Genomic DNA, 27,792 nt, shown 5'->3' with positions numbered 1-27,792 from the left:
TATTTTAGAAAAACATCCAATCTCAATTAAAAGACTTAAAATGATGACAAATTTACCACTTCTCTTGATAATCTGTACCAATGATTAATTACTCTCACTGTTAACGAAGTTGCATCTTTTTTCAAGTTTATATTTTTCTAACTTCAACTTCTAACCACTGGATCTCATTATGTCTTTGTCTGCTAGACTAAAGAGTTCTCTAGGTATCTTTCTACTTGTGTAGGTACTTCTTTCATCGTGAGACCCAGCTGGCAAGCCTAGGGCATGGCAGAGAAAGACACACAGAATTCTACCCGATCTCCAATTAGAGCAGCAGTTACACAGGGACTGCTATCGCACCGTATAGAGCAGGCCTAACACACCCTGAATTCAGTCCAGAGGAGATAAATCCAACCCTGACAGTGCAGAATCCTTACTCCACCCTTCACCATGTCCGATCCCAATCCAAAACTAAACTCCAGAACATGGATGTAAACATACAGTATCTTTAAAACAACTGCAAAGGCAGTTATCTTTGCAACAAACTCTGCTTTGTGACAGAAAGAAGATAAAAAGCTGATGCAATAGCCATTGGCTAATCCAGTGTAATGAAATGTGACATGGAATAAAAGATATCTGGAAACACTAACACAGGACCTTTAATGTACTGTAGACAGAATGATATTCCAGTTAAGAGGACTTATTACTTCCTTACATTCACTACTTTTGACATGCGTTTTCCCCATTCCCTCTATTTTAGACTGGTACATCTTATCTTGCCTAAAACTTAAATCTTGACTCTGTATTGTTACTCATCGGTCTTAGGCTTTTACAGCTTATTTGTGTAAGAGGCTCATTGCCATACACTTGCCAATAAGGGGTTACGAACCCTTTGAGGAAAGGGAAAAAATATAAATAAAAAAAATAAACACTCCTTTCCTGGCAAACAAGCAGGAAGGTCAAGTCCCTCCTTGGTGGGGGACAAATAGTCCTACTTCCCTTCTGTCAGTAAGAGATAAACAGAGGGATTCCCCTTTGGCAAGATCAGAAGGAAACAGCGCTGGTTCTCCTTTCTGACAGGAACATAAAAGGCTCCCTTTTCAAGTCTGCCCTTGTGACAGAAGGGACAGCCAAGAGACCATTTTTCACAGCAGTCTGGCTTCACTGAACAATCCTGTGTGTTCTCTGCTCAGTTGTGAGCAAGCTCAACTTCTTTCTTCCAGAAGCCCTTGCCCCAAAACCAACCCTGCTTTATGGAAACACCTTAATATAGTCCAGTTGAAGACTCTTCTTGCCAAACCTAGCAGCCAACGAACCCTTTATGAAACAAGGCAGAATCTCTTCTCTCACCCCTAAAGGGATTTACCAGCTTTGCTATCCTGATGGATGCTGGCCATATATACATCATCACATGCCTTTTATTTACATGCCCCTCAGATCTCCCCCAGAGCCTACAGAAACTCCTAGCTGACCAGACAGGTAGGAGGTAAGCCATGACTAATGTTAAATGGATGATTATATTCTCTCATCCTCCACCTCTTCCTCTATACTCCTTTCCCCATGTTTGTAGCTTTTGTGCAATATTAGCACAGTAAGGCCCTGACTCCTTGATTGAGGTCCTTAGGTGCAGTAATACAAACAATTAAAAAGAGTTCATTAAATCCAATGGAATTCACTATTGGGTATTAAATGCTGTTTTGTGAAACTGTCTCCAGGTTTAAAACAATTACTCCTGAGAAAACAACTTATTGCTCAAGATAGCAAGAAGGACATGTTCTATCCAGACTGGAATTATCTATAAAAGTTTCTCAAAGGTCAAGTAAGCGATTATGAACATTCAGCTTGGCATACTAAAGATTCAGATCATACGCATTTGTTACTGTTAGCAATGACTACATTTCTGCTTTCCATTTGTGTTGCGTAATACAAGGTTTTAGTAAAGAACATTAAGTGAATAGGAATGAAAATTGACGATCATTACAGTAAAACTTACAAGTTTTGGAAACTGCTGCTCCCTATTGTTTTTAATCAGTTGAAAAATTCAAGCTAACTATTACTAAAAGGAGCAGACAGACTGATATTCCCAAGAAAAAAGGGAAAGCAGAACTTTAGTTGGATACAGAATGGTTGGAGTTGCTGACAACAGTTAAGGCTGATGATGGACTGATCAGGAGATTTAAAAGATATGTCAAACTGTAAGAGAGGCTGAAGGAAAAAGAAAGTTTTAATAAAAAAATGAAATTGGGGATAAATAAGAACACCCAAAGCATGAGAGGCATGGAAGGAGTACATTTAGATCTAGCTGTTGGGGAGAATCTTCAATATTGATGCAGAAGTGATATTAAAAATTATTATAACTTTAAAATTGTTACAAACTTGTTTGCACTTTTACTGAATACTAAGATATAACTAAGAATGTTATAGTCAGGTGCTTGGAAATAAAGCAGTACATATGTTTCACTAGTTCTGTTACAAAATGTTAAAGCTAAAGGTTTCTGCTTCTATATTTCAAGGACAATCAAATCTCAAGACAGAGTGACTACGTAAAACACTCATATTTTAAGTAGAGCCTTAATTGTAAAAAGAAATGCAGGGTGTGTTATCCGAGCAATAAATCTAAGAAGAGTGGTCTTTACTAACCCCACACTCTTGCAAGAAAACCTGCTTGTGTTCTTAAAACTTTCAGAGAAGAATACGTAGGTGGAGAAGTTTTAAACTTGTTTATTTCTTAAATGCAGAAATGACAAACACCTTTGTGAAATACAGACTTGCAAATATGTTAGCTAAATGCAAAGCTCCTAATATAGCTCTTAATGTCATTGCTATGTAAATAGTAAAATGCTTCATGTACCAACATGGCATCTAATGACCTTGCTAAACCAGTGTAAAAGCCATTAAGTATAGAATATTTATATTAATGGGAAATTAAGAACTGGCACAGGATAAGAAAACCCTTAACTAACTTCAGAAGATAAGAATCATCTCTCTAAAGTCAACAACTTTTAATTATTTAAGCTAAAGACTTTGAGTTATTTAATTAAAAAATACATTTGACGACTAAAACTTTTGTATAAACAGGCGTGTTTGGGATTTTTGAAAACAGAAATTCATTTTCTGTCAAACTCAAAAAAATGGAAAGAATTTCTCTGAAACTGGCTGAATAAAGAGAGTTAAAACTAACTTTACAAATTATCTGGATCTCTCCTACCTCAAAAACAAAGGCAATTAAAGAAATGTTGCATATTCATTAAGCAGACTGTACATTCAGGAACTGAAAATGTCAACTAAACTAACCCCGAAGGAATGAAGCAGTGATCTTTGAATCTAAACAACCCTGCAAGAGGTGTGTTTTCCTATAATTTAATGGAAATAGGAAGGGGATGGGTATAAAAAGCTCTTAAGTGAGCACTCCTCACTTGCACACTCTGCTACCAAGCTCAAACACAGCACTGCCACAAACAGTAAGAAAAACCATTTAAGAAAGATGACTCAAGAAGAAATCAACTCAAGGAAAATCTCCCCAAGACTTCAACTTCGATTGGTGAGAGGAAGTTATCGAAGACACTGCCAACAGATGAAAATTTAAAACTACTGTCATGATTTTGATGGAATGTTGAAACGCTGTTGTAATTTAAGACTAACAGTTTCTCCTGTTCATCACCAAGTGGTTAGAAGACCATGTACTTCTTGAGAGGAGATGGGCTAAACATTGGTAAACAGAGAAATAGTGGAATGTAATTGGCCTTAAGAGTCTTAATATTCATAATTGGCTCATTAAATGCTGCTTTTAAGTAACAAATTTAAATGTTTTCCTTGGTTTCATAGGGTTTAGCTAAAACTGCCTACTTTGCCAACTATAAACTGGTTAATTATTTAATAAACACTGCTCTACAGCCAAAATGCTTCTGAAATAAATGTAGTCCAACTTTACTAATTCTGGATCACTGAGAATGAAAATGATGCTTAAAATTGTTGATTGGCTCTAGTTTTCAAGATATGCTATTGGGTCAGTATATATGTCCCTTGACTTGGGAATGGCGGAGGATAAGTGAGTTATAAAGGGAAGGGATCTCAATTTAAACCAGAAATGACTAAAATACATCTTTGACTGGATCTATGGATAAATCTATGACTGGGTTTGGACAGTACTTGCTTTTTAAGCAAAACAATGAATGATGCAATCTGAAGCTGGTATTGCGTCATACATGATATGAATTGCATCATGTTATTCCTAGAAGTCATGGATGATGCAATCAGAACGAAGCTGACATCACTCTGCTGAACAAATTGCCCTATATCAGCTCTAGAAATCATACAGTGTCGTGCTCTCTTATTTGCCAGTGTTTGATTTTGCAAAGGGACACATTTCTGTTTAGCCAAAGTGAGCAGAGATGCCTGGTACTTGTGTGAACAGTGCAGATAACTTCCGCTATGTTTGTGGTGAAGTGACTTTTGCATCACAAAAGCGCAGTATAACCACTATGGTTAAGAAAGGCTATCACCTTTCTTTTGGCTGCAAAATTGGAGATCAGGACAAGAGGTGGGCCCCACACATACGCTGCAATAGTTGTGCAACAAATCTTCGCCAGTGGTTGAACAGGAAAAGGAAATCTATGCCTTCTGCAGTGCCAATGATTTGGAGAGGGCCAACAGATCATACCAGCAATTGTTACTTCTGCATGGTGCCTCCAGTTGGGAAAGGTGTGTCAAAGAAGAAAAAGTGGACTGCGCATTATCCAAACATTCCATCAGCTATACGCCCAGTACCCCACGGAGCAGGACTGCCGGTTCCTGATGCACCAGAATCATTCTCACTTGAGTCAGACGAGGAAGAGGAAGAGGATGAAACTTCTGGTCCTGAATCATCAATGTCACAGGACCCACATTTTCTCCCACCCTTCTCCTCTGAACCACACCTTATAACACAAGGTGAACTGAATGACCTTGTCAGGGATTTGGAACTACCCAAGAGTAAGGCAGAGCTGTTGGGCTCCAGACTACAGCAGTGGAATCTCCTGGCAGGCTATCAGGGCAAATGGAGCCCATCAATGCTTGCAGACTGTTGCTGGACAGTGACAAGAGATGCTGCATTTAATGAATACAAGAAACAAGCCAAGAAGCGCCGAGTAGACACTGAATAGGACTAAACTATGTACATAATAGTTTTTTGCCTTTTGTTTCATAATAAATTTTATTTATATAACCCTTTTGCTGATTTTTAAAGTGTTACATAAACAGGACAGGTGAAATATTATCATGTAAAGCAACCATAAACACATGAAAAGACCTAGGTTTACAATTTATGATTAAAACTCTACTATCTACACAATATACGTAGACATAAAATGTAAAAACTTAAATATCTTAGAAACAGTAGCCAATCAGTTGTTTTAATTGTCATATTTGAATTCAGCACATCAAAATACATAATAAATATCACATTTTATCTCTGAAGCAGATGACTTCTCAAAAATTGTAGACCAGTGTAATAACCAACAGGTTCACCAGACTTGAAATAGAATTCTTTAGCCCATCTATAAACATTGTTAGCTGCCTAACGTCATAGTAAGGGATGGACTCACAATAATTTTGGAAAATAATTTACTTTGGTCTTAACTTACCAAGAGAGAAGAGCCCACAGAGGGGTTCACTCTCAAGGGTAGAATCTCTGTTAAAGCTCTCTCCAGAAAGATATACAGAAGAAATTGAAATGGTCGCTAGTTTATCACTTGTATTGTGTCATTTGCGTTGTTTTGTTTAAAGTTTTCTTTTCCTTTCTTTGATAATAAAATAGCCCTGGTTAATAATTGTGATTATTTTGCTTGGTCTTGATCAGAATACTATTTTTGTTTATACCACATTTTACACTCCAAGACAATTTTCTGAAGGTGAAGTGGCACATTGAATAAATACACAATTAAAGCAAATGGATTTTTATAATTAGGAGATGCAGTCAACTTCCATTTACATTTGATTTTAATTTTAACCTACTGTGTCTACTTGTGACACCTACAATTACTTTAACTGGAAGGTTAGAGAAAGAAAGGCTCCCTATTTCTATCAGTTTGTCTTTTTAGACAATAACTCTATTTGGACACAAACTGTGCTTTCTTTCATATTTGTACAGATCATAGCGCATGGCAGGTGCACTCAAATACATAACTAAAAACTCATAAGTCAATATCAACATTTACAACTGTCATAACTATAAAGGGAAGGGTAACAACCCTCCTTTATACAATAATATAAATTCCTCCTGGCCAGAGGCACCAAAATCCTTTTAACTGTAAAGGGTTAAGAAGCTCAGGTAACCTGGCTGACACCTAACCCAAATGACCAATAAGGGGACAAGATACTTTCAAATTTCAGGGGTGGGGGTGGGGGGGGAGGAGCTTTTGTTTGTGCTCTTTGTTTTGATGGTGTTCGCTTTTGGGACTAAGAGGGACCAGACATCAATCCATGTTCTCCAAATCTTTCGGAACAAATCTCCCATATTTCAAACTTGTAAGTAACACCCAGGCAAGGCATGTTAATTTATCTTTGTTTTCTCAACTTGTGAATGTTCCCTTTGTTAGAGGGAGGTTTATCCCTGTTTTGTTGTAACTTTGAAACTAAGGCTAAAGTGGGTTCCCCATGGCTCTCTGAATCTGATTACCCTGTAAAGTTATTTTCCATCCTGATTTTACAGAGATGATTTTTACATTTTCTTTTTAATAAAATCTTTCTTTTAAGAACCGGACTGAGTTTTGTATTGTTCAAAGACCCAGGGGTTTGGGTCTTTGATCACCTTGTAACCAATTGGTTAGGATAGTATTCTCAAGCCTCCCCAGGAAAGGGGGTGTAAGGGTTTAGGGGGATATTTTGGGGGAAGAGGAACTCCAAGTGGTCTTTTCCCTGTTTCTTGTTAAATCACTTGGTGGTGGCAGCATACCAAGTTTTAACCTAAGCTGGTAGAAATAAGCTTAGGGGGCTTTCATGTGGGTCCCCACATCTGTACCCTAGAGTTCAGAGTAGGGAAGGAACCATGACAACAACGAAGTGCATTTCAGCACAATCACTATTACAGGATACATACTATCTAAGTGATAGAGGAAGGTACATCAAGCTTTTTAAATTCGTCAAGGAGTTGGTTTTAGTGATCTTAATAGCAAAGAGCATAATATTAGCAGAATCTAAAGCAACTTTAATCCCTAGATATTTAAAAAAAACAGTAGGCCACAGAGGAAAATTCTCTCTGGGCATGGAAATAACAGTTTACCAAAGCAAATAACTCCTACTTCTGCCAGCTGATCTTGAGACAGGGAAGTGCTCTAAAATTACTAACGTCCACCATTCTGGGAAGCAACTGTTTTGGACCAGCTAAAGCAAAATAAGTGGTCACCAGCATAAAGAGATTACATTTAGAAGAGAAGCACTTGCAATACTTGTTTAATGGATTTTTCTTCCTCACTATCCACTACAATTGAGTAAAATAGGATGGCTGTGTTTTCCATTTGTTTGCGAATGTCACTCACTGCAGCTAGCAAGAGGCAATCTGATGGTGAGTGTTGATGTTTTAAGGTTTCTTAAAGCACTGAAATATGAGTTGCCCCAGGACAAAATGTACAGACCCCATCCTTGGAGCCCTTTGAGAGTGTGAACTCCACTGAAGTCAATGGAAGCTCTGCATTAGGAACACCTGTAGCACATAACCTGTTTTCACTCAGTATTCCTGTACTGTTCAAGGAACCGATCCAAAAACTCACTGAAGTTAATGGACTACCTGCATCTTTACGTGCCTAAACACCTTTTAAAATCTGGCTCTTGGTGTTATATTAAAATTAACTCCATGACAGTTTATTCTGAAAAAATTAATAATGAGTCATGAACAGTTAACAGGTTAGGAAGAAAATTAATTTATGAAAGGATCCTTGTTGAGTTTCAAAAAGACAGTCTGTTAGAAAAAATATTTCTTGCAAAACAAATTTGTCCTAGTCAGTATTAACTCAACAGGAGAATATTATATGAATGATTTAACAGTAGCCTCATCATGCAATATTTATATTGGAATAAATGCATGTAAACCACATGTCTTTGTTTACTAATCTGATGTAACTATTCTGACTATCAATTTAGTTACTGTGAACATCAAGTTCTTTGCTTAACAAAGGCAAATCTGGCAGCACTCTCAGGAAAATGAGAAGGTGTATTTCCCAAACTAGACTGTATAATTTGGCAGTTGCGTTTTTCCTTCTCTTAGTGGAAAAAGCAATAATCTTACCACATGAAGTCACTTTGAAGGCATCTCAAATAAAGGATTAGACACAGTAAGGGCATTAATTTATTTTGAAGAAAGAAAATATTATTTTATAAAAGAATTTAGAAGAGTGCAAAAATCATCCAACGGGCATCAGTTAAACCTCCCCTGGAATAGTTTCACCCCAGAACAAAACTTAGACAAACTGAATACTGCATACCAGGTGATAGGGGTAACAACTCCAGATGGAAAACTTCATTTTTAGCAATCCATCCAAAAGCAGATTTTCCCAAACCAACAAGAAGAGAGCTGTGGATTTCAGAGTAAAAGGAGCACTTTTGTGTCTATATAACACTGGTGTTACTAATCCTCCCTCTAAATTAAACTACAGTTACCTTAAAAAGGATCTTTGACGAAACCAACCTGATCTCCTTCTTTGAGAAGGTGACAGACTATTTAGACAAAGGAAATGCCTTACTGAAATCGAGGTAAATTAGGTCTACCGCATTTGACACGGTTCCACATGCGGAATTAGTCAAATCGGAAAAGATGGGGATCAATATGAGAATGGAAAGGTGGATAAGAAACTGGTTAAAGGGGAGACTACAACGGGTCGTACGGAAGGGTGAACTGTCAGGCTGGAAGGAGGTTACTAGTGGAGTTCCTCAAGGATCAATCTTTGGGACCAATCTTATTTAACCTTTTTATTACCGACCTTGGCACAAAAAGCGGGAATGTGCTAATAAAGTTCGCGGATGACACAGAGCTGGGGGGTATTGCTAACACGGAGAAGGACCGGGATATCATACAGGAAGATCTGGATGACCTTGTAAACTGGAGTAATAGTAATAGGATGAAATTTAATAGTGAAAAGTGCAAGGTCATGCACTTAGGGATTAATAATAAGAACTTTAGATATAGATTGGGGATGCATCAGTTGGAAGCAACAGAGGAGGAGAAGGACCTTGGGGTATTGGTAGATCACAGGATGACTATGAGCCGCCAATGTGATATGGCCATGAAAAAAGCTAATGTGGTTTTAGGATGCATCAGGCGAGGTATTTCCAGCAAAGATAAGGAGGTGTTAGTACCGTTATATAAGGCGCTGGTGAGACCCCACCTGGAATACTGTGTGCAGTTCTGGTCTCCCATGTTTAAGAAGGATGAATTCAAACTGGAACAGGTTCAGAGACGGGCTATTAGGATGATCCGAGGAACGGAAAACCTGTCATATGAAAGGAGACTCAAAGAGCTTGGCTTGTTTAGTCTAGCCAAAAGAAGGCTGAGGGGGGATATGCTTGCTCTTTATAAATATATCAGAGGGATTAATATTAGGGAGGGAGAGGAATTATTTAAGCTTAGTACCAATGTAGATACGAGAACGAATGGGTATAAACTGGACACTAGGAAGTTTAGACTTGAAATTAGACGAAGGTTTCTAACCATTAGAGGAGTGAAGTTCTGGAACAGCCTTCCAAGGGGAGTAGTGGGGGCAAAAGACATATCTGGCTTTAAGATTAAGCTTGATAAGTTTATGGAAGGGATGGTATGATGGGAGAGCCTAATTTTGGCAACTGATCTTTGATTATCACCAGATAAGTATGCCCAGTGGTTGGTGATGGGATGTTGGATGGGATGGTATCTGAGTTACTGCAGAAAATTCTTTTCTGAGTGCTGGCTGGTGAGTCTTGCCCACATGCTCAGGGTTTAGCTGATCGCCATATTTGGGGTCGGGAGGGAATTTTCCTCCAGGGAAGATTGGCAGAGGCCCCGGAGGTTTTTCGCCTTCCCCTGCAGCGTGGGGCATGGGTCACTTGCTGGTGGATTCTCTGCAGCTTGAGGTCTTCAAACCACAATTTGAAGACTTCAATAACTCAGGCATAGGTTAGGGGTTTGTTATAGAAGTGGATAGGTAGGGTTCTGTGGCCTGCTTTGTGCAAGGGGTCGGACTAGATGATCACATTGATAGATTCTAGGGTCAGAAGGGACCAATCTATGAGTGGCCTATCAAGGGTCTAATAGTCACACACTACAATTCTAGGAAATGGTGGGAAGGTGTGCTTTGAATCACTCAACCAAAGCTGCTCCAAATGATTCAAGAATAATACCAATACATAATGAAAGAAATCCTGGCAAAGTCCTCCTCAACCAAGATAGGCTCCCATATTATGTGCACTTCAGGAAGAAGAATGTCACTATCTAACATAAAAAGGAATCAATGGAAAGCAAGCAAGCTTCATGTTGTTCAACAGCTAACCAGTCTATCTGTGCCCTAGTGGTGTTAACTAACTGTTGTTTAACTTCCCGAGCAGGGACTCTCATGTTTTAAGTAAAAACATGTAATAGCTGGCAAATATAAATATTCTCCTGAGAAAAATATATTTAAAGATAGTATTTTGTAAATGACATTCAAATTAAAATGGCTGTTACACGGTGAGCCACAGAATGAAACAGTCAAAATTAAACCACAAACTCCTGTTCTATAAACATTTTCAGGAAATACTGAAATTCTCTTGCAAGATGCTTATCTTAAAACTAGGAGCCTAATAATAATCCTATTTAGTTCTCTGAAACATGCAGTGGTTCTCAACCTATTTACCATTGTGGACTGCATATGCTCTCTGTGTTATGTGGGTCACATATATATGGATATATACTATCTGTATGGTGCTGAGGATGTCACATGGGCTACAGCTGTGCGCTGATAGGGTCGTAAACTGAGAACCACTGCTTTAACGATACCTAACTGCAATTATGAGGAGCACTGTCTTAAAAGACTCTGGACTAAAACCTTACATCCAATTTGACAATGTATAGTTTTAAAGTCCTCCTATTATCTAATAATTTTAATAAGGTGTTTTTTGAATTCTAGATAATACAATATTCATATGAACTTAAAGGCAGTATACTGGTACTATCCTCCAGCAACCTGCTACTCAGTGGTAAAAAGGGGCCCTTTCACACAGCTGGGTCATTGCTCTGCCTGATCTTAGATAATGTGAGCAAAGCAGAGCACTGGTGGATTATGGGGTACTCGTTGTACTTATAGGCTTGTCTATCCAGACATGTAGTGCATGGAATGCTGCAGAGTGAAACAGCAGTATATCCAGGGCCGGCTCCAAGGTTTTCGCCGCCCCACGCAGCAAAAAGAGAAAAAAAAAGAAAAAAGAAAGCAAGCCACAATCGCGATCTGCAGTTCTACTGGTGCCGCTTCAGACTTTGGCGGGAATTTGGCGGCTGGTCCTTCGCTCCGAGATGGAGTGAGAGACCCGCCACTGAAGACCCGGATGTGCTGCCCCTTCCCCTTGGCTGCCCCAAGCAGCTGCTTGCTGAGCTGATGCCTGGAGCCGACCCTGGGTATATCAAAGTGTACTACAGAACTTTTAGGCCTGGCAGCAGGGCCCACACAGCCACTTAGTGGGCAGCACGTTAGAGCACCGTAGATTTACACCCTGGCTTGTTGGGCTTGTCTGTATGGAGATCTAGTGCACATGTTATTAAGAATAACCTGGCCTGCACAATAGAAGAAAAGCTGCTAACACTACCCTTACTAATATAAGGCAGCAACATGGTGGTGGGGGAAGACATGGTCAGGAGGAACGCACAAGGGGAGGAAGTTATAGCAAAGATCAGCATTCAACTTCCTTGCTGCGCCCAAAACTGCGCTAAAAACAAGCATATCTGTTTTAACAGAACTGACACTGATATATTTGCTAAGTGTTAATATTTTAAAAGGGATGCCATCAGCTTTAAATCTATCACTTAAAAAAAAGTTACCTGCTTCAGTTCCTCACCAAATTTTTGGTGTTTTACAATCACATTTTCCTTTTAAAAATATTTTGCTTCCTTTTTCTGTGTGTAGGAACCACACAAAAACTGAAGATAACTGACTGCACAAAACGTGTTGATAAATGTAGTTAATCTAAGAAAGATTTTTCTCTCTAACACAGTCCTCTTTGTAATCATAAAAAGTGAAGATTTCAAACAAAAGAGCAATTCTGATGTTGGTGACTGGTCTTAAATTCTCCTCTAATACTCAACTTCAACCAGAACTTTAGTCTCTCCTTTAAAGCACTGGGCTTCCTATTAGAATGCTGCCTATTAGACATTACTGTGGAACCACAGCTCAGGTCTACCTTTGGTCTTGGTTAGTAGGTTTAGGCTATTTTTCCTAAAGCTATGGTAAGTTAATCAAGCACAGAACAAGTTTTAATTTCTATTCACATTCCACAAGAGGAATGCATAATTATACCCAGGATTCAGCAAAGTACTTATGTACTCACATTAAACATGTAAATAATCTCATTCATTTTGCTGAATATCTGGACACACAAGATGAAGATCAACCTTAAGGGTTTTTAATTTCTTTTAAATTCACTACACTTTCTATCTGAAGATCCAAAAGAGCTTCATAAACCATTAATGAATTTTAGCTCAATTCCTCTGTGAACTAAGAAAAATATAGTGCCCATTTTATAGAAGGAGAAACTGAGAAGAGATTGTGTGACTTGCTGACAGACATGCAAACTTTCCATGATAGAGCAGGTAAAAGAACATACACTTCTGGATTCCAAGTCACATACTTTATAAAGCTGATCCTCCCCTCCTAATCAAATTTATTAGACTAGTTCATAGAAGGAATGCCTACATGGCAAAAAAAACAAAACAAAAAACAAAAAACCCAAAACAAAAAACTCTGCAGCAGCAAGTCTCAGTTCAGTGGTGGCAGGCAACATATGCACAAAGAGGAAGAGAACAAGATAGGCTGCAATCATAATAAGTAAAGTTTTCAACAACATGTTTGTTTTTGGAGCTCTTGACCCCGCCCCCCAACTAATCAGCAGAGAGCAGAAAAGCCCAAATAAAAATAATTTAAAATGGGCAATTTTTCTAAAAAATACTACTATCAAAAAGGTAATTTTATAAAGTTAGTAAATTTTTATAAAAAGTGGAAGCTGACAAAAAGTCTCCTTAATGTATTAAATCCTGAAGTGGAAATCAGCTCATTTTATGCAAAAAGAAAAACTGCTAGCTGACAACTATCTTGTAGCCAATGTTACAGTTATTGAGAAACAAGTATCAGAAGAAGAAAAAGTTAATTTGTAAAGTTTCATTTTTTCCATTCAAATCCAGAGTATATTCTACACTCACTCTTGCACAGAGTTTGCAATGAAATTAATTACAGGGAAATAGGATTTCTCGTAACTTCATTAATGTTTTTCTTTAATAGTGGTATGTCACGTTCCAGGGAACAAGTTAGATGACATTAAGTTTGTTACATCTGAAGAAAGGAATGCAGTTTAGAAATCTTAACTAGAAGTTAGTGGTCAACCACAATAAACTATGATATTAAAAGTACGTATTCTTTTCAGTAACAATGGCAGCTGGGTGGAGTGTTCTAAATGGTGCTTATGATACGAGTAGAATTATTTCTTTAGCTATTTTTTATACAGTTTTTATTTTGATGGTATAAAACAACTTTTGTCCAGAGCTAATATAATAAAGAATAAAATTATATTAAAGTTTAGGTTCAAGAAGCTTGAGTCCAAAAACACCAAAACGTGAAATAAGACGATTACTCACCTTTGTAACTGTTGTTCTTCGAGATGTGTTGTTCATATCCATTCCAGTTAGGTGTGCGCGCCGCACGTGCACGTTCGTCGAAAGATTTTTACCCTAGCAACTCCGGCGGGCCGGCAGGTCGCCCCCTAAAGTGGCGCCGCCATGGCACCTGATATATACCCCTGCCGGCCCATCCGCTCCTCAGTTCCTTCTTGCCGGCTACTCTGACAGTGGGGAAGGAGGGCGGGTGTGGAATGGATATGAGCAACACATCTCGAAGAACAACAGTTACAAAGGTGAGTAACCGTCTTTTCTTCTTCGAGTGATTGCTCATATCCATTCCAGTTAGGTGAATCCCAAGCCTTACCTAGGCGGTGGGGTTGGAGTGAAAAGTCGCGGCATGGAGCACTGCGGAGCTGAAGTCTGCATCATCTCTGGACTGCTGGACTAGGGCATAATGGGAAGCGAAAGTATGAACGGAGGACCAGGTCGCTGCCCTACAGATCTCCTGGATGGGCACGTGGGCGAGGAAAGCCGTCGATGAGGCTTGAGATCTGGTAGAGTGCGCAGTCACGTGGCCCGGAGGGGTATGAGCCAAGTCATAACAGGCTCGGATACAGGACGTCACCCACGAGGAAATTTTTTGAGATGAGACGGGTAACCCTTTGACACGTTCCGCTACCGCCACAAAGAGTTGGGGGGATTTGCGGAACGGCTTGGTTCTCTCTATATAAAAGGCGAGCGCCCTACGGACGTCCAGTGAGTGAAGCTGCTGCTCCCTGCGGGACGAATGGGGTTTCAGGAAAAAAACAGGGAGAAGGATCTCCTGGTTGATGTGAAAGACCGAGACCACCTTGGGGAGAAAGGCTGGGTGCGGTCTCAGCTGCACCTTGTCCCTGTGGAACACAGTATATGGGGGATCTACCATGAGGGCCTGGAGCTCCGACACCCATCTGGCTGAGGTGATGGCCACAAGGAAGGCGGTCTTCCACTAGAGGTAGAGAAGGGAGCAAGTTGCCAAAGGCTCAAAGGGAGGGGACATGAGCCGGGCCAGAACCAGGTTCAGGTCCCAGGTGGGGGCGGGGCGGCGAATCTGTGGGTAAAGATGCTCCAGGCCTTTAAGGAACCTAGTCACCATTGGGTGAGAAAACACCGAGCGGCCATCCTTTCCTGGGTGGAAGGTGGAAATGGCCGCCAAGTGAACTCTTAGAGATGACACCGCCAGGCCCTGTGGTTTGAGGGACCAGAGGTAGTCAAGGATAGTAGAGATGGAGACTGCAGTGGGAAGCAAGTTCAATTAGCACACCAGCACGTGAAGCGCTTCCATTTGGCCGAATACGTCGCTCTGGTGGAAGGCTTCCTGCTCTCCAGGAGCACCTGTCGCACTGGGGTAGGGCAATGCATTTCAGACCGGGTCAGCCACTCAGAAGCCATGCCGTGAGGTGCAGCGATTGAAGGTCCGGGTGACGGAGCCTGCCATGGTCCTGAGTGATCAGGTCCAGGTGAAGAGGCAGGGGGACAGGGTCAATGTTGTTGGGGCCACGCTGGAGCTATCGTGATCAAGTGGGCCCTGTCCCTGCGCACCTTCAGAAGGACCTTGTGGACGAGCGGGAACGGAGGGAATGCGTAGAACAGGTGCGTCGTCCACAGAATAAGGCAGGCGTCCGCTACCGAACCCAGTTCCAGGCCTTGAAAGGAGCAGAACATCTGGCACTTCCTGTTCCCTCGGGACGCGAAGAGGTCCATCCGGGGACATCCCCACCTCCGGAAGAGCGAAAGGGCGACGTCCGGGCGAAGGGACCACTCGTGGGAAAGGAAGGATCTGCTCAGATGATCCGCCAGCGTGTTCCAAACCCTGGGAAGGAAGGATGCGATGAGGTGAATGGAGTGGGCTATGCAGAAGTCCCAGAGCCTCACAGTCTCCTGACACAGGGAAGAAGACCTCATGCCGCCCTGCTTGTTTATATAATACATAGTCGTTGTGTTGTCGGTGAACACTGAGACACAGCGGCCCTGAAGTTGATGACGGAACGTTTGGCAAGCAAGGCGGACCGCCCTCAATTCCCGTACGTTGATGTGAAGGGTCAGCTCGTGAGGTGACCATCGGCCTTGAGTCCGCAGGGTTCCGAGATGGGCCCCCCAGCCTAGATCTGAGGCATCCGTTGTCAGGGACACCGAGGGCTGGGGCAGATGGAACGGGAGCCCCGCGCACACCACAGACTGATCCAGCCACCACTGCAGGGAACCTAATACATCCTGGGTGACAGTGACAATCGTGTCCAGAGGGTGCCTGGCCGGATGGTACTGACTGATGAGCCAGGACTGGAGGGGCCTCACGTGAAGCCACGCATACCCCGTGACAAACGTGCAGGCCGCCATGTGGCCCAGTAGAGTCAGGCAAGTGCATATTGAGGTCAAGGGTGCTGCCTGCAGTCGTCGTACGATGGCCGTCAAGGTCTGGAACCTTGATAGAGGAAGAACGGTTCTGGCCAGAGTAGAGTCCAGAAGGGCTCCAATAAACTCTGAGTGGGGATTAGTGTTGACTTTTCTACATTGAGGATTAGACCCAAGCTCGCGAAAAGTCTGTTGACCATGCAGACGTGGCTGAGGACTTGTGCCTCTGATGATCCCCGTATCAGCCAGTCGTCGAGGTATGGGAATACATGTATGCGACTGCGACGAAGGTGGGCGACAACTACAGCCATACACTTGGTGAACACCCTCGGGGCTGTAGAGAGGCCGAACGGGAGGACCGCAAATTGATAGTGGCGGCAGTTGACCACGAATCGAAGGAACCGTCTGTGGGGCGGGAAGATGGCTATATGAAAGTATGCGTCTTGCATGTCAAGGGCGACGTACCAGTCTCCAGGATCTAAGGATGGGATAATGGTCCCCAAGGATACCATACGGAACTTCAACTTCACTACGTATCTGTTGAGTTCCCACAGGTCGAGGATAGGCCTGAGGCCTCCCTTGGCTTTGGGGATCAGAAAGTAACGGGAATAAAACCCCTTGCCCCGCTCGCTCTCTGGAACCTCCTCTATGGCTCCTTTGGCGAGGAGCATTTGCACCTCCTGAAGGAGGAGTTGCTCGTGACAGGGGTCCCTGAAGAGGGAGGAAGGTGGGAGGGAGGGTGCGAAACGAATTGCAGGTGGTATCCAACTTGCAATGTGCGAAAGACCCATCGGTCAGATGTTAGTTGGGACCACGCAGGGAGGAAAAACGAAAGACGGTTGGAAAAGGGAGGGGATGGATCCGGGAGGGAAACTGGTGCAACGCCCTCGGGCGCACCTTCAAAATGAAGGTTTCGGGCCAGAGGGAGCCTTGGCGGAGCTCTGGTTTTGTCCTCCTTGGTTGCCCAATTGTCTACGTCGGCCATTTCTACTTCGTCGTCTGGCGAAGTCTTGCCTCCACTGGGGTTGGGGGTGGGGCCGGTGTTGTTGTTGAGGCCGGAAGGGTCTGCGCTGGGTGATGGGTGTATGCATCCCCAGTGAGTGCATAATGACCCTATTGTCTTTGAGGCTTTGTAGCCTGGGGTCAGTCTTGTCCGAGAACAGGCCCTGGCCTTCAAACGGGAGATCCAGGATGGTATACTGGAGCTCCGGAGGGAGGCCAGAGACCTGTAGCCAGGAAATGCGGCGCATGGTAACGCCAGAAGCGAGAGTCCTGGCGGCCGAATCTGCGGCATCCAGAGATGCTTGTAGGGAGGTTCTCGCTACCTTCTTGCCCTCGTCAAGGATCGCAGCGAATTCCTGACGTGCATCTTGCGGAAGCAGCTCCTTAAATTTGTCCGCTGCCGCCCAGGTGTTGTAAGTGTAGCGGCTAAGGAGAGCCTGTTGATTGGACACCTGAAGCTGGAGAGCACCTGCAGAACAGACCTTTCGGCCGAGCAGGTCCATGCGCCTCGCTTCCTTAGACTTTGGTGCCGGGGCCTGTTGGCCATGGCGCTCCCTCTCGTTCACAGATTGTACGATGAGGGAGCATGGGGGTGGGTGAACATATAGATACTCGTACCCCTTCGAAGGCACCATGTATTTGTGCTCCACTCCGCGTGCAGTGGGGGGAATGGACGCTAGTGATTGCCAGATGGTATTGGCATTGGCCTGAATGGTCCGGATAAAAGGAAGGGCGACTCGAGTGGATGTATCGGCAGATAATATGCTCACCACCGGATCCTCAATTTCTAAGACCTCCTCAGCCTGTAAGTTCATGTTCTGCGCCATGTGCCTGAGGAGGTCCTGATGCGCCCTGAGGTCAAGCAGAGGAGGGCTGGTGGATGTCATTCCAGCCACTGTTTCATCCGGGGAGGATGATGAGAAGACACCCAGCAGGAGTGGATCTGCAAGAGGCTCTGCCTGGAGCACTGCATCAGACTCTGGAGGGAGATCAGGGTCCTGATGGTGAGACAACCCTTCCTCTGCAGGGGAAGGGGGAGAACGAGACAATGTGGTCTCCGGAGCCCTGTGTTCAGATGCCGTCGAATGCGGGGGAATCTGCTGAGGGCCTTGGGCTTGATGATACACCCAGGGAGTCCAGAAGCCCCACTGTTGTGGTCCATGTTCCTGGGGGGGAGGAAAGTATCGGGACCGTCGTGAAGAGGACCGGCACCGTGAGTACGACCAGTACTGCCGCGGAGAGCAGTGCCGAGACTGCGAGCAGCGCCTTGATCAAGACTGCCCACTGTGCTGGGACCGCGATGGGGATCGGTGCCGGCTCGGTGAATCCAGAGACGGTGCTCGCATGGCCACAGGCTTGCCTTTAGATTGCAGAACCCGCACTGGAGGAACCGGGGTTGAGGCAGCGTAGACTCAGTTAGTGCTATCAGGTCCCTAGCCGAGGAAAATGTCTCAGGCGTGGAGGGGACCATTAGCTCCACTCTGGATCTTATGGGGGAGCTGTGAGGGACCGGACTCAACGGACCCCCCGGGCCCGGAGTCGATGGAATCCCTGGTAACGATGCCGCGGCAGTAGTTGGTGCCGGGCGCTCTGTTCGAGTCTGCTTGGCCGGAGTGGTGGACGTCGAAGGTCTTGCGTTGGGGCCCGGTGCCAGGGAAGGTGGGTGCCGAGGCGTTTTCCCGGGCCCGGCACTTGGTGTCGAGGCTGGAGGGTTAAGAGCTGCTTCCATGAGGAGAGTCTTTAAGCGCTGATCTCTCTCCTTCTTGGTTCTAGAACGCTGACGTTGGGAACGGCTTCTGGAATCTCGGCGCCGGTAGCGATGGCTTGAGCCAGAGCGTGGAAGAGAGCAGCAGGCCTGTCAGTGTCCATGGCGTACGTGTGGTCTGTTTGGGAGGAGACAGACGGCTGTTGGGACAGCCAGGGAGGAGCCGAACGGGACTGATATGGGTCCCTCGCTCTAGACGGCGGAGACCTCCTTGGTGCCGGGGACCGGTGCCGGGAGTCATAGCAGTGCCGGGATTGAGACCGGGACCTGCCACCAGCGTGGTGCTGGGAGGTCGACCGGGTGGAGAGCTAGGGACGTGGAGGACAGCTATGCCACGCTCCACAGTTCCAACGACTGACATGGCGGTAAGAAGGAACTGAGGAGCGGACGGGCCGGCAGGGGTATATATCAGGTGCCATGGTGGCGCCACTCTAGGGGGCGACCTGCCAGCCCGCCGGAGTTGCTAGGGTAAAAATCTTTCGACGAACGTGCACGCGCGGCATGCAGACCTAACTGGAATGGATATGAGCAATCACTCGAAGAACAACTGACCAGTTAATAATGTTGAGAAAGCATCATGTGGCACAGTAAATTCAACTTAATTTTACAGATGCTTACAGATGTCTCAGTAAACTTTATCTTGATTTTAACAACTTTTTTGTAATTTCATGTTGCAAAACAGAAGGAATTTAATCAGAGAGTAGAGACACATTATCCTTTATCACAGCACCACTACAGACTAGGAAATATGTTCAACAAGTAATTTCTCTCTAAAAAATACACAAACAGCCTACATACAGAAAAAAATATATCCCTTACCTGACAGAATTATGTTGCCTGTTTTCTATTTTCATTAAAATTTGCACATCTGACTGAGGAGACATTGTATATATTTTTAATCTGGGAAGAAAAAAAACCCAAATGAAATCTAAACAAATCACATTAAAGAAAAGGTATAAACAACTTGTTACCGTTAAGAGATTTACAAACTTTAGAAGCCTACAACCAAAACAGCCTTCCTGACAATGTAAATACAGGTTTGTCACTATCTAGAATTTTAAGGCAGTCTATGAATCAGAGCTTGGATTGCAAATGTGTTTCCTCTACTTCCTCCAGATAAAGCATTAACACTACCATTATTTAAATTAATTCTTTGGATTTTTTAATCATTTCAATTGCATCATCAGCCAATTTCTTTGAGTGCTGCTAATTTAAATTCAATGACTTTAGAATAATACAAATGTAGGGCTGGAAGGGACCAAGTAAACTAGATCATCCCTGACAGGTGTTTCTCAAACTTGTTTTTAAAAGCTTCCAATGATGGAGATTCCATGACCTCCCTTGGAAGCCTATTCCACAGCTTAACTACCCTTATAGTCAGAAAGCTTTTCCTTATATCTAACCTAAATCTCCCTTGATGCAGATTAAGCCCATTACTTCTTGTCCTACCTTCAGCGGACATGGAGAACAAGTGATCACTGTCCTCTTTACAATAACCCTTAATATACTGGAAGACTTACCAGGTCTCCCCTCATTCTTCCTTTCTCAAGACTAAACATGCCCTCCTTTTTTAACTTTTCCCTCATAGGTCAGTTTTCTAAACCTCTTATCACTTTTCTTGATCTCCTCTGGACTCTTTCCAATTTGTCCACATCTTTCCTAAACTGTGGTGCCCAGAACTGGACACAGTACTCCAGCTGGGGCCTTACCAGTGCTAAGTAGAGCAGGACAATTACCTCCTGTGTCTTACGTAGTACACTCTTGTTAATTCACCCCACAAACATATTAGCCTTTTTTGCAGCTGCAGTACATTGACAACTCTTACAGCTTGTGGTCCACTATAACCCCCAGCTCATTTTCAGCAGTACTACCACCTAGAAAGTTATTCCCCATTTTGTAGCTGTGAATTTGATTTTTTCCTTCTTAACTGAAGTAATTTGCACTTGTCTTTGTTGACTTTCATCACAATGAATTCAGACCAATTCTCTAATTTGTCAAGGTCATTTTGAATTTTAAACCTGTCCTCCAAAGTGCTTGGAACTCCCACGGGTTGGTGCAATCTTCAAATTTTATCAGCATACTCTCTACTTCATTATCCAAGTCATTAATGAAAATATTGACTAGTACCAGACCCAGGACTGAACCCTGTGGGACTCCACTAGACACAACCTCCCAATTTGATAGCAAACTATTGATAACTCTTCAAGTACAGTCTTTCATCCAGTTGTGCATCCACCTTACAGTAATTTCATCTAGATTACATTTCCCTAGTTTGCTCTGAGAATGTCATGTGGAACAGTGTCAAAAGCCTTACTAAAATCAAGGTATCTACTGCTTCCCCTCATCCACTATGTCAATAATTTTATGAAGAAAGGAAATTAGATTGGTTTGTCATTATTTATTTTTGAGAAATCCATGCTGACTATTCCTTATAATCCTATTATCCTTCAGCTCCTTATAAACTGATTGTTTAATAAATTTGCACCAGTATCTTTCCACGTACTGAAGTTAGGCTGGCTGGTTTATAATTCCCTGGGTCCTCCTGGTTCCCCTTTTAAAAGACAGGTAATATGTATCCCTTCTCCATTCTTCTGGGACCAATCCTGTCCTCCAGGAGTTCTCAAAGATAATTGCTAACAGCTCCACGATTGCTTCAGCAGATCCTTAAGTACCCTAGGATGAATTTCATCAGGCCCTGCTGACTTGAATACATCTAATCTATCCAAATGTTCTTTAACCTGTTCTTTCAGCTTATGTTTCTTTGCCTTGGTTGTTAATATTGTGTTGAGTATCTGCTCACCATTAACCTTTTCAGTGAAGACTGAAGCAAAACAGGCATTAAGCACTTCAGCTTTCTTGATGTCATCTGTTATTAGCTCTCATTCTCCGATAAACAAAGGACCTACGCTTTCCTTTCTCCTTTTCTTGCTCCTAATGTATTTAAAGAACCTCTTCTTATTGCCTTTTATGTCCCTTGCCACGTGTAACTCATTTTTTGTGCCTTGTGCTGTTCTTTTGTATTCCTCCTTATCAATATCACTATGTTTCCACTTTTTGTAGGATTCCTTTTTAATTTTCAGGTCACTCTTCTGATCTTTCCTTTTCATCGGAATAATTTACAGTTGTGCCTTCAATATTGTCTCCTTGAGAAATCACCACTGTCCTGAACTCCCTTTTCCCTTAGATTTTCTTCCCATGGGACCTTACCTACCAGTTCTCTGAGTTTGTTAAAGTCTGCTTTTTGAAGTCCTTATTCAGCTACTCACTCCTTCCTTTCTTTAGGATCATGAAATTTACCTAAATTAATTTCAGTCAATAAGTTTTAATGAGGTAGCTTTCCTCACAAAGATGGCGAGTGCACTATTAGCTAGGAATCCAATTCTGAATGGCTAAAGTGGAAAACTGACAGTTTGACAGAATTTATTTGAATAGTTTGGTTATTTTAAAATCAGTTAAGTAAAATTACTAATGGTTTTTAATACATACCTTTGACGAATAACAGGATCTGATTCTTCAGGATCAAGGTAAGGTTTAAGGATTTCACCTAGCGTTTTATCATCGGGCACCCTTTGGCCAAGAAGATAAAAATGCAGTTTATTAAGTATCATTCAAAAAGAAATATTAAAGCAATTTTAAGGAAATGATATTTCCATATTTAAATTGATCTAACACCAGCAGGTAACATCTGGAAAGGGTGCAATGTGCATCAACATAGCACAAGCTAGCAATGGATATTATCAGCCCCAGCACACAGAGTATGTCTATGCTGCAATTAAAAACCTACAGCTGTCCCATGTCAATTGGGCCTTGCAGAGATCAAGGGGTTGTTTTAACTGCAGTGTAGATGTTTGGGCTCAGGCTGGACCCTGGGCTCTAGGACCCTGAGTGGGGAGGGTCCCAGAGCTCAGACTCCAGCCTGTGCATCTACACCACAATTCAACAGCCCACTGAACCTGAGTCAGCTGGTGCAAGCCAATCATGGGTGTCTGTCTGCAGCACAGACATACTCTCATTCAACATGAGGACTTAGCTGGCACCTGCAGGAAGGAATCAGAGACCCTACCTCTTATCCTTCCCCATGTGTGCAGCTGGAAAAACAACTTCCAGTCCTTGCAGCCCTGAGAACAAGTGGAGAGGGTCTACTTCAGAGCTTTCTTACCCCAAATAGGCATAGGGAGAGAAGAAGTAGTTTTTGTTTCTTAAGGAGAGTTGCTGTTTTTCTGCTTTCCTAAAGGCACCTTTCAAGGAGGGGGTTTGTAGCATCTGCTACAAAGGCAATATTGCTTCCTTTCCACCCTCTCTGGTGTGGGAGAGGATTTCCTGCAGGGAGCATGATTTTCTCTGAAGATCAAGGAAAACATTGGGAGTATGCAAAGCTCCTCTATATTAGCATGCCGATGCATGTGGACAGCAAGCATCAAGAGGCATATACAAGGCTGCTCTATTTACAGAAGATTAGTAAATAAAACAAGTATTTAAATTAGAGAAATTCAATTTGAAAACAGACTTCAGTGTGTTATGCTTCTAAGGTGATAGAAACAAAACTAGTATTTAAAAAAAGTGATTTAACCTGAAGTGTCCCCTTTGTAACCCTCCCCCCAAAGAAAACAACAACTCTTTATCTTTAATCTTATTACCACATACAAAGGGATGGCTAAGAAACTAACCAAATAGTCTTATAAAACTAGTTTGCTACAATTAACTATAGACATCTGCTTTTCACAATCTCAGGTACCTTTTTACTGTGTATTCAGCATGACTGTGAGGAAATATGAGCTTCAAATGCCAGTAGAACCTTTGCTCCCTAAAAATAAAGAGAAAGAAACACACACACTATCTCAGAGGTATTATTTGTATCATGGTAGGGCCTAGAGACCTCTACCAAGATGGGGTACTGCAAATAGTAAGAGTCAGTCCCTGCCTCAAAGAGGTTACCATCCACAAACACGGAGTGGGGAAAAAAGTATTATTAATCCCATATTAATATATGGGAAATTGAGGCACCAAGAGATTAAGCAATCTACAGGAAGGTCAGAAAGGAAAGCTGTGGTGGATTCAGGAACTGAACCCAGATCTCCTGAGACCCTGTCCAGTTCCTTAATTAGAAGCTCCTTCCCTTCCTCTTTCGCCAACACAGTTAATTATAGAGCAATTTTTATTAGGTATTTGGAAGCAGAAATTACCTACTGCAACATGGTTCAAAGTAAGACACATTCTTTATGGAAGGCTGTCGGACCTTCCTGACAGCTCTGGTGGGACCTGGGCTCTATTCTTGGTTCTCCCACTAGCCTGCTAGGTGACCCTGGGCAAGTCTCTTCACTTCTCTGCACCACAGTTTTCCCATCTGTAAAATGGGGAGACAGACACTGACCATCTTTGTAAAGTCCTCTGAGATCTACTGATGAACAGCACTATATAAGAGTTAGGTATTATTATGCCGCTGCGCTTTCTAGTTTAGAATTTCACACACAGCACATATAGTTAAGGTGAGGATAAACTGAAGCAGCATTTACAATGTTCCAGAGATCTGACAATTCCCTGAAATTCAGGAACTTTTGATGGTACCTTTTTTCAGCTGTCCAAGACTTGGGACTCCTAATTACACCCCCAAAACCATCGAGTTTACAAAGGTTTACAAAATTATGATTAAAAATAATGTGCTGCTGTTGTAACAAAGTTAATTTGGATATCAGACAGATGAAATACTACACAGTTGGGTCCAGCTGGCTACAGAGGGATGTACGTGTATTCAGTAGCAAAACAGCAGACAACAAATTGGTTGCTAAGTACAATTAACTATGCTATTGCTTTTAGATGAGAGACTTACAAAGTTTGTTCACTGAAATAAACAATTATTCTTAACCTAGTTATTTCTAGGGGAAGGTTACAGTCTATATAGTATTTCAATTACGTATATAGCACAGAAAGTTTTGGATGCTAGTATAAGAGGAGGGAAAACAAGGTCCTTACCTACACAAATCTTAGAATCTAAACAGATAACAAATGTATAGATGAACGTTAGGGTACAACAAGCAGCAAATAACTGAATGGAGTTGTACAGAATGTCTTGTGAATTCTCCATTTCCATCCTCTTCCTCTGAACCACTTTTTAAAGTTTGTTAAGTCTCTAAATATTAATCCTCCCCTTTAAGTATGAATGTTTTAAAGAGAGATGGAGTGACAACAGACCAGCTCAGGGAGAGGAAAGAGGATGCAAAGACCAAGATTGGAGGAGGACACAAAAAGGGTGGCTGTAATCAGAAGTTGGTACAGTTGAAAGCATGTGCCCTGTCTTCACATTTTAAGAGGTGCTGTTTGGTGTAATGGTATGGTATTTACTATTACAAGTTCCAAACTTGAATATTAATTTAAAAATAATTTTGAAAGCAGATTCTTGTTTTGAATGTTAAATCTGCCTTATGAAAAATTATATCAAAAAATTCTTAGCACCTCTGGAGCTGGCAAACTCAAAGCAACATTAATATCACTGAACAATTGTACAGCAAACTGCAATGCTAATGAGGAAGGGCTTCAACTCAACTGACTATTAACAAGGTCACGATCCCAATCTCAGCTGTACTTTAATATTTAGCACTTAGAACATACAAACATAAGAATGGCCATACTGGGTCAGACAAATGGTTCATCTTGCCCAGTATACTGTCCTACAGAGGCCAATGCCAGGTGCTTCAAAGGGAATGAACAGAACAGGGCAATTATCACATGATCCATCTCCTGTCATCCAGTCTGTGCATCTGGCACTTACCAGGCATATACAGTGTAAAGCACTATCCCAGTATTTAATTAAAACTTGCTGTGGAACTAAAGGTGGGGGTGTTGTCAACTGGAAGGCAGGCTGCATAGTCACAATTAAGAAGATGTACACTTATGTTGTAGTAGTGTTCAGATTAGATATTTCATTTCTTGCTCTGAAAATAAGGCCCAGGAATGAGGCTTGGCTTTTTCTTTTTCCTTTCAGTTTGGGCAAAATGGTCTCACAGGTGAAATCATCTTCCTCCAGTACCTGTGTGTAGAGTGATAGGAAAAGGCAGTACCTGGCTATTCCAGGAATGAGCAGGTTGCCCTTGGCAAAGTGCACAGTGCAACATGTACATGCTGTAACACATACACTGAGCTGTAGACTACCTCTCTATCACCTCCACAGAGAAGGGCAGCATGTACCTAGAACTACTTGGGAACTTTTTAGCTCATCTACAAATGCAGCAATCACATCCAGGACTTCATACAAAAGGGGGATTCTTCCACCCATCCTTTTTGGGTCAGAGCAATAAGAGTGAGGGAAAGGTTGGGGACCTTCCTTTCCCAAAGGGCCCAGGACAGCTGTAAAGTGGTTAAGAAGACATTTCTCTTGCAGGAGCAGAGGGCTGCCTCTACTCCAGAAAGCCTAGAAGATTCATCAGCAATCTGGTGCTTGAAATTACGATTTCTACTGACACACATCAGTACTTCTGTCACGCATCACTGCCTGATCTCAGAGGCAGGTCTAGTTCTTCTTCGAGTGCCTGTCCATGTCAATTCCAATCTGGTGTGTGTGTGCCGCATGCACGACAGCTGGAAGATTTTTCCCTTAGCAGTATCCATAGGATTGGCCTGGGTGCCCCTGGAATCATGCTTTCATGGCCCAGTCGACCTGACCCCTCCCTCAGTTCCTTCTCACTGCCAGTGATGGCTACCTGGAACTTCCCTTCTGCAAGAGCCTTTAGCAGTGTCCCATTGTGATCTGTATATAGTTAGTTTCTTAGTTAGTAGTAGTCATTTATCTAAGTTTCCATTACACCCCCTCTCCCCATTTCTTCCTCAACACCAGGGGATGCCTCGGTCACCGGGGTTCAAATCTTGTGAAGTCTGCAGTAAACTGATGCCAAAAAGTGACCTGCACACTTCTTGTTTGAAGTGCCTTGTTACCAAAAGGACAAGTGCCGCATTTGTAAGAGTTTCAGCTGAGAAACCTTAAGAATCACAAGCAGAGACTCCAAGTTATCCTCATGGAGGCAGCCCTGCATCCACAGTCCGACTGAGTCGGCAGAGCCCATGCCAAGCAACATCTCCTCCGTCTGTAGCACACCAGTGTCAATGGCATGCAAGCCAACAGCAGGGAAAGAGGCTAAGGACTCCCAGCACCAATATGGTGCCAAACATAAGACTTCTGGCAGGTGCCGATCTTCATCCCTACTGTCCCAGAAGAAAGAGGTAGGAGAGAGAGTGCTCTCCCCTTCCTAAGCCTAATGAGCCAGCAGCAGGGAGACGCCACCCACTCAGCCTACTTTGGGCCCGGTGGCTCCAAGCGGCTCCTCGACTCCTGCCCCTCAAGGGGTCCAGTTGAGTCTGGCCCACTATCATTCTCCAGACCTTCATGGCTGGAACATTCAACTCCCTCCACTCCGGAGGCCTTTGAGGCAGCGCAGGACTTTATTCGCCTAATGGCACTGCCTTCTCCAAGGAGGGAAAGGCACCGGTGATAACCTGGCCACCTATTTCATCTAGTGGCAAGCCGGCTATGATGCCACACCAGTCCCCAATTCTGGCGCACCGCTCCATGGCGCTGGCCATCCACATGGGGGAACCACACCAGTCTCCAAAGGCCCGGCACCGCTCATCGGCACCACCTCTAGTACTGCTCCTCCGTGGTCTTTCTTTTTGGAGACCTCAGAGTCCGAGGCAGAAACTTATCCTTAAGATAGGTCCAGCAGCAGGAGGTCTAAGATCTAGGCGACACTGCCAGCCTCCTCTGGCACCATGGCCACCCCAATGGCAACCACCAGCTCAGTGGCCCTTTTGGATCCCTGGTCTTATCATCAAGCCCAGGGTCAGAGCCAGGCATCAAGATCGAGGT

At 43.1% G+C, this 27,792-nt stretch overlaps 1 protein-coding gene across 3 annotated transcripts in view; it reads right to left on the bottom strand.

Annotated features, from left to right (window-relative positions):
* ZNHIT6 (zinc finger HIT-type containing 6) overlaps positions 1-27,792 on the bottom strand; it is a 67,959-nt gene that overhangs the window by 20,508 nt on the left and 19,659 nt on the right. For all 3 annotated transcript variants that reach the window (XM_030572151.1, XM_030572153.1, XM_030572152.1), the window contains exons 6-8: positions 23,674-23,742; positions 22,425-22,505; positions 19,758-19,838 (exon numbers count right to left, since the gene is read on the bottom strand). In XM_030572151.1, coding sequence (XP_030428011.1) covers positions 19,758-19,838; positions 22,425-22,505; positions 23,674-23,742 — 231 coding nt within the window. The remainder of the gene's footprint in view (positions 1-19,757; positions 19,839-22,424; positions 22,506-23,673; positions 23,743-27,792) is intronic.

The sequence above is a fragment of the Gopherus evgoodei genome, chromosome 8, assembly GCF_007399415.2.
Source record: "Gopherus evgoodei ecotype Sinaloan lineage chromosome 8, rGopEvg1_v1.p, whole genome shotgun sequence".
Classification (NCBI taxonomy): Eukaryota; Metazoa; Chordata; order Testudines; family Testudinidae; genus Gopherus; species Gopherus evgoodei.
Note: the sequence above shows the minus strand (reverse complement) of the source record. Positions and strands in the feature narration are given on the sequence as shown.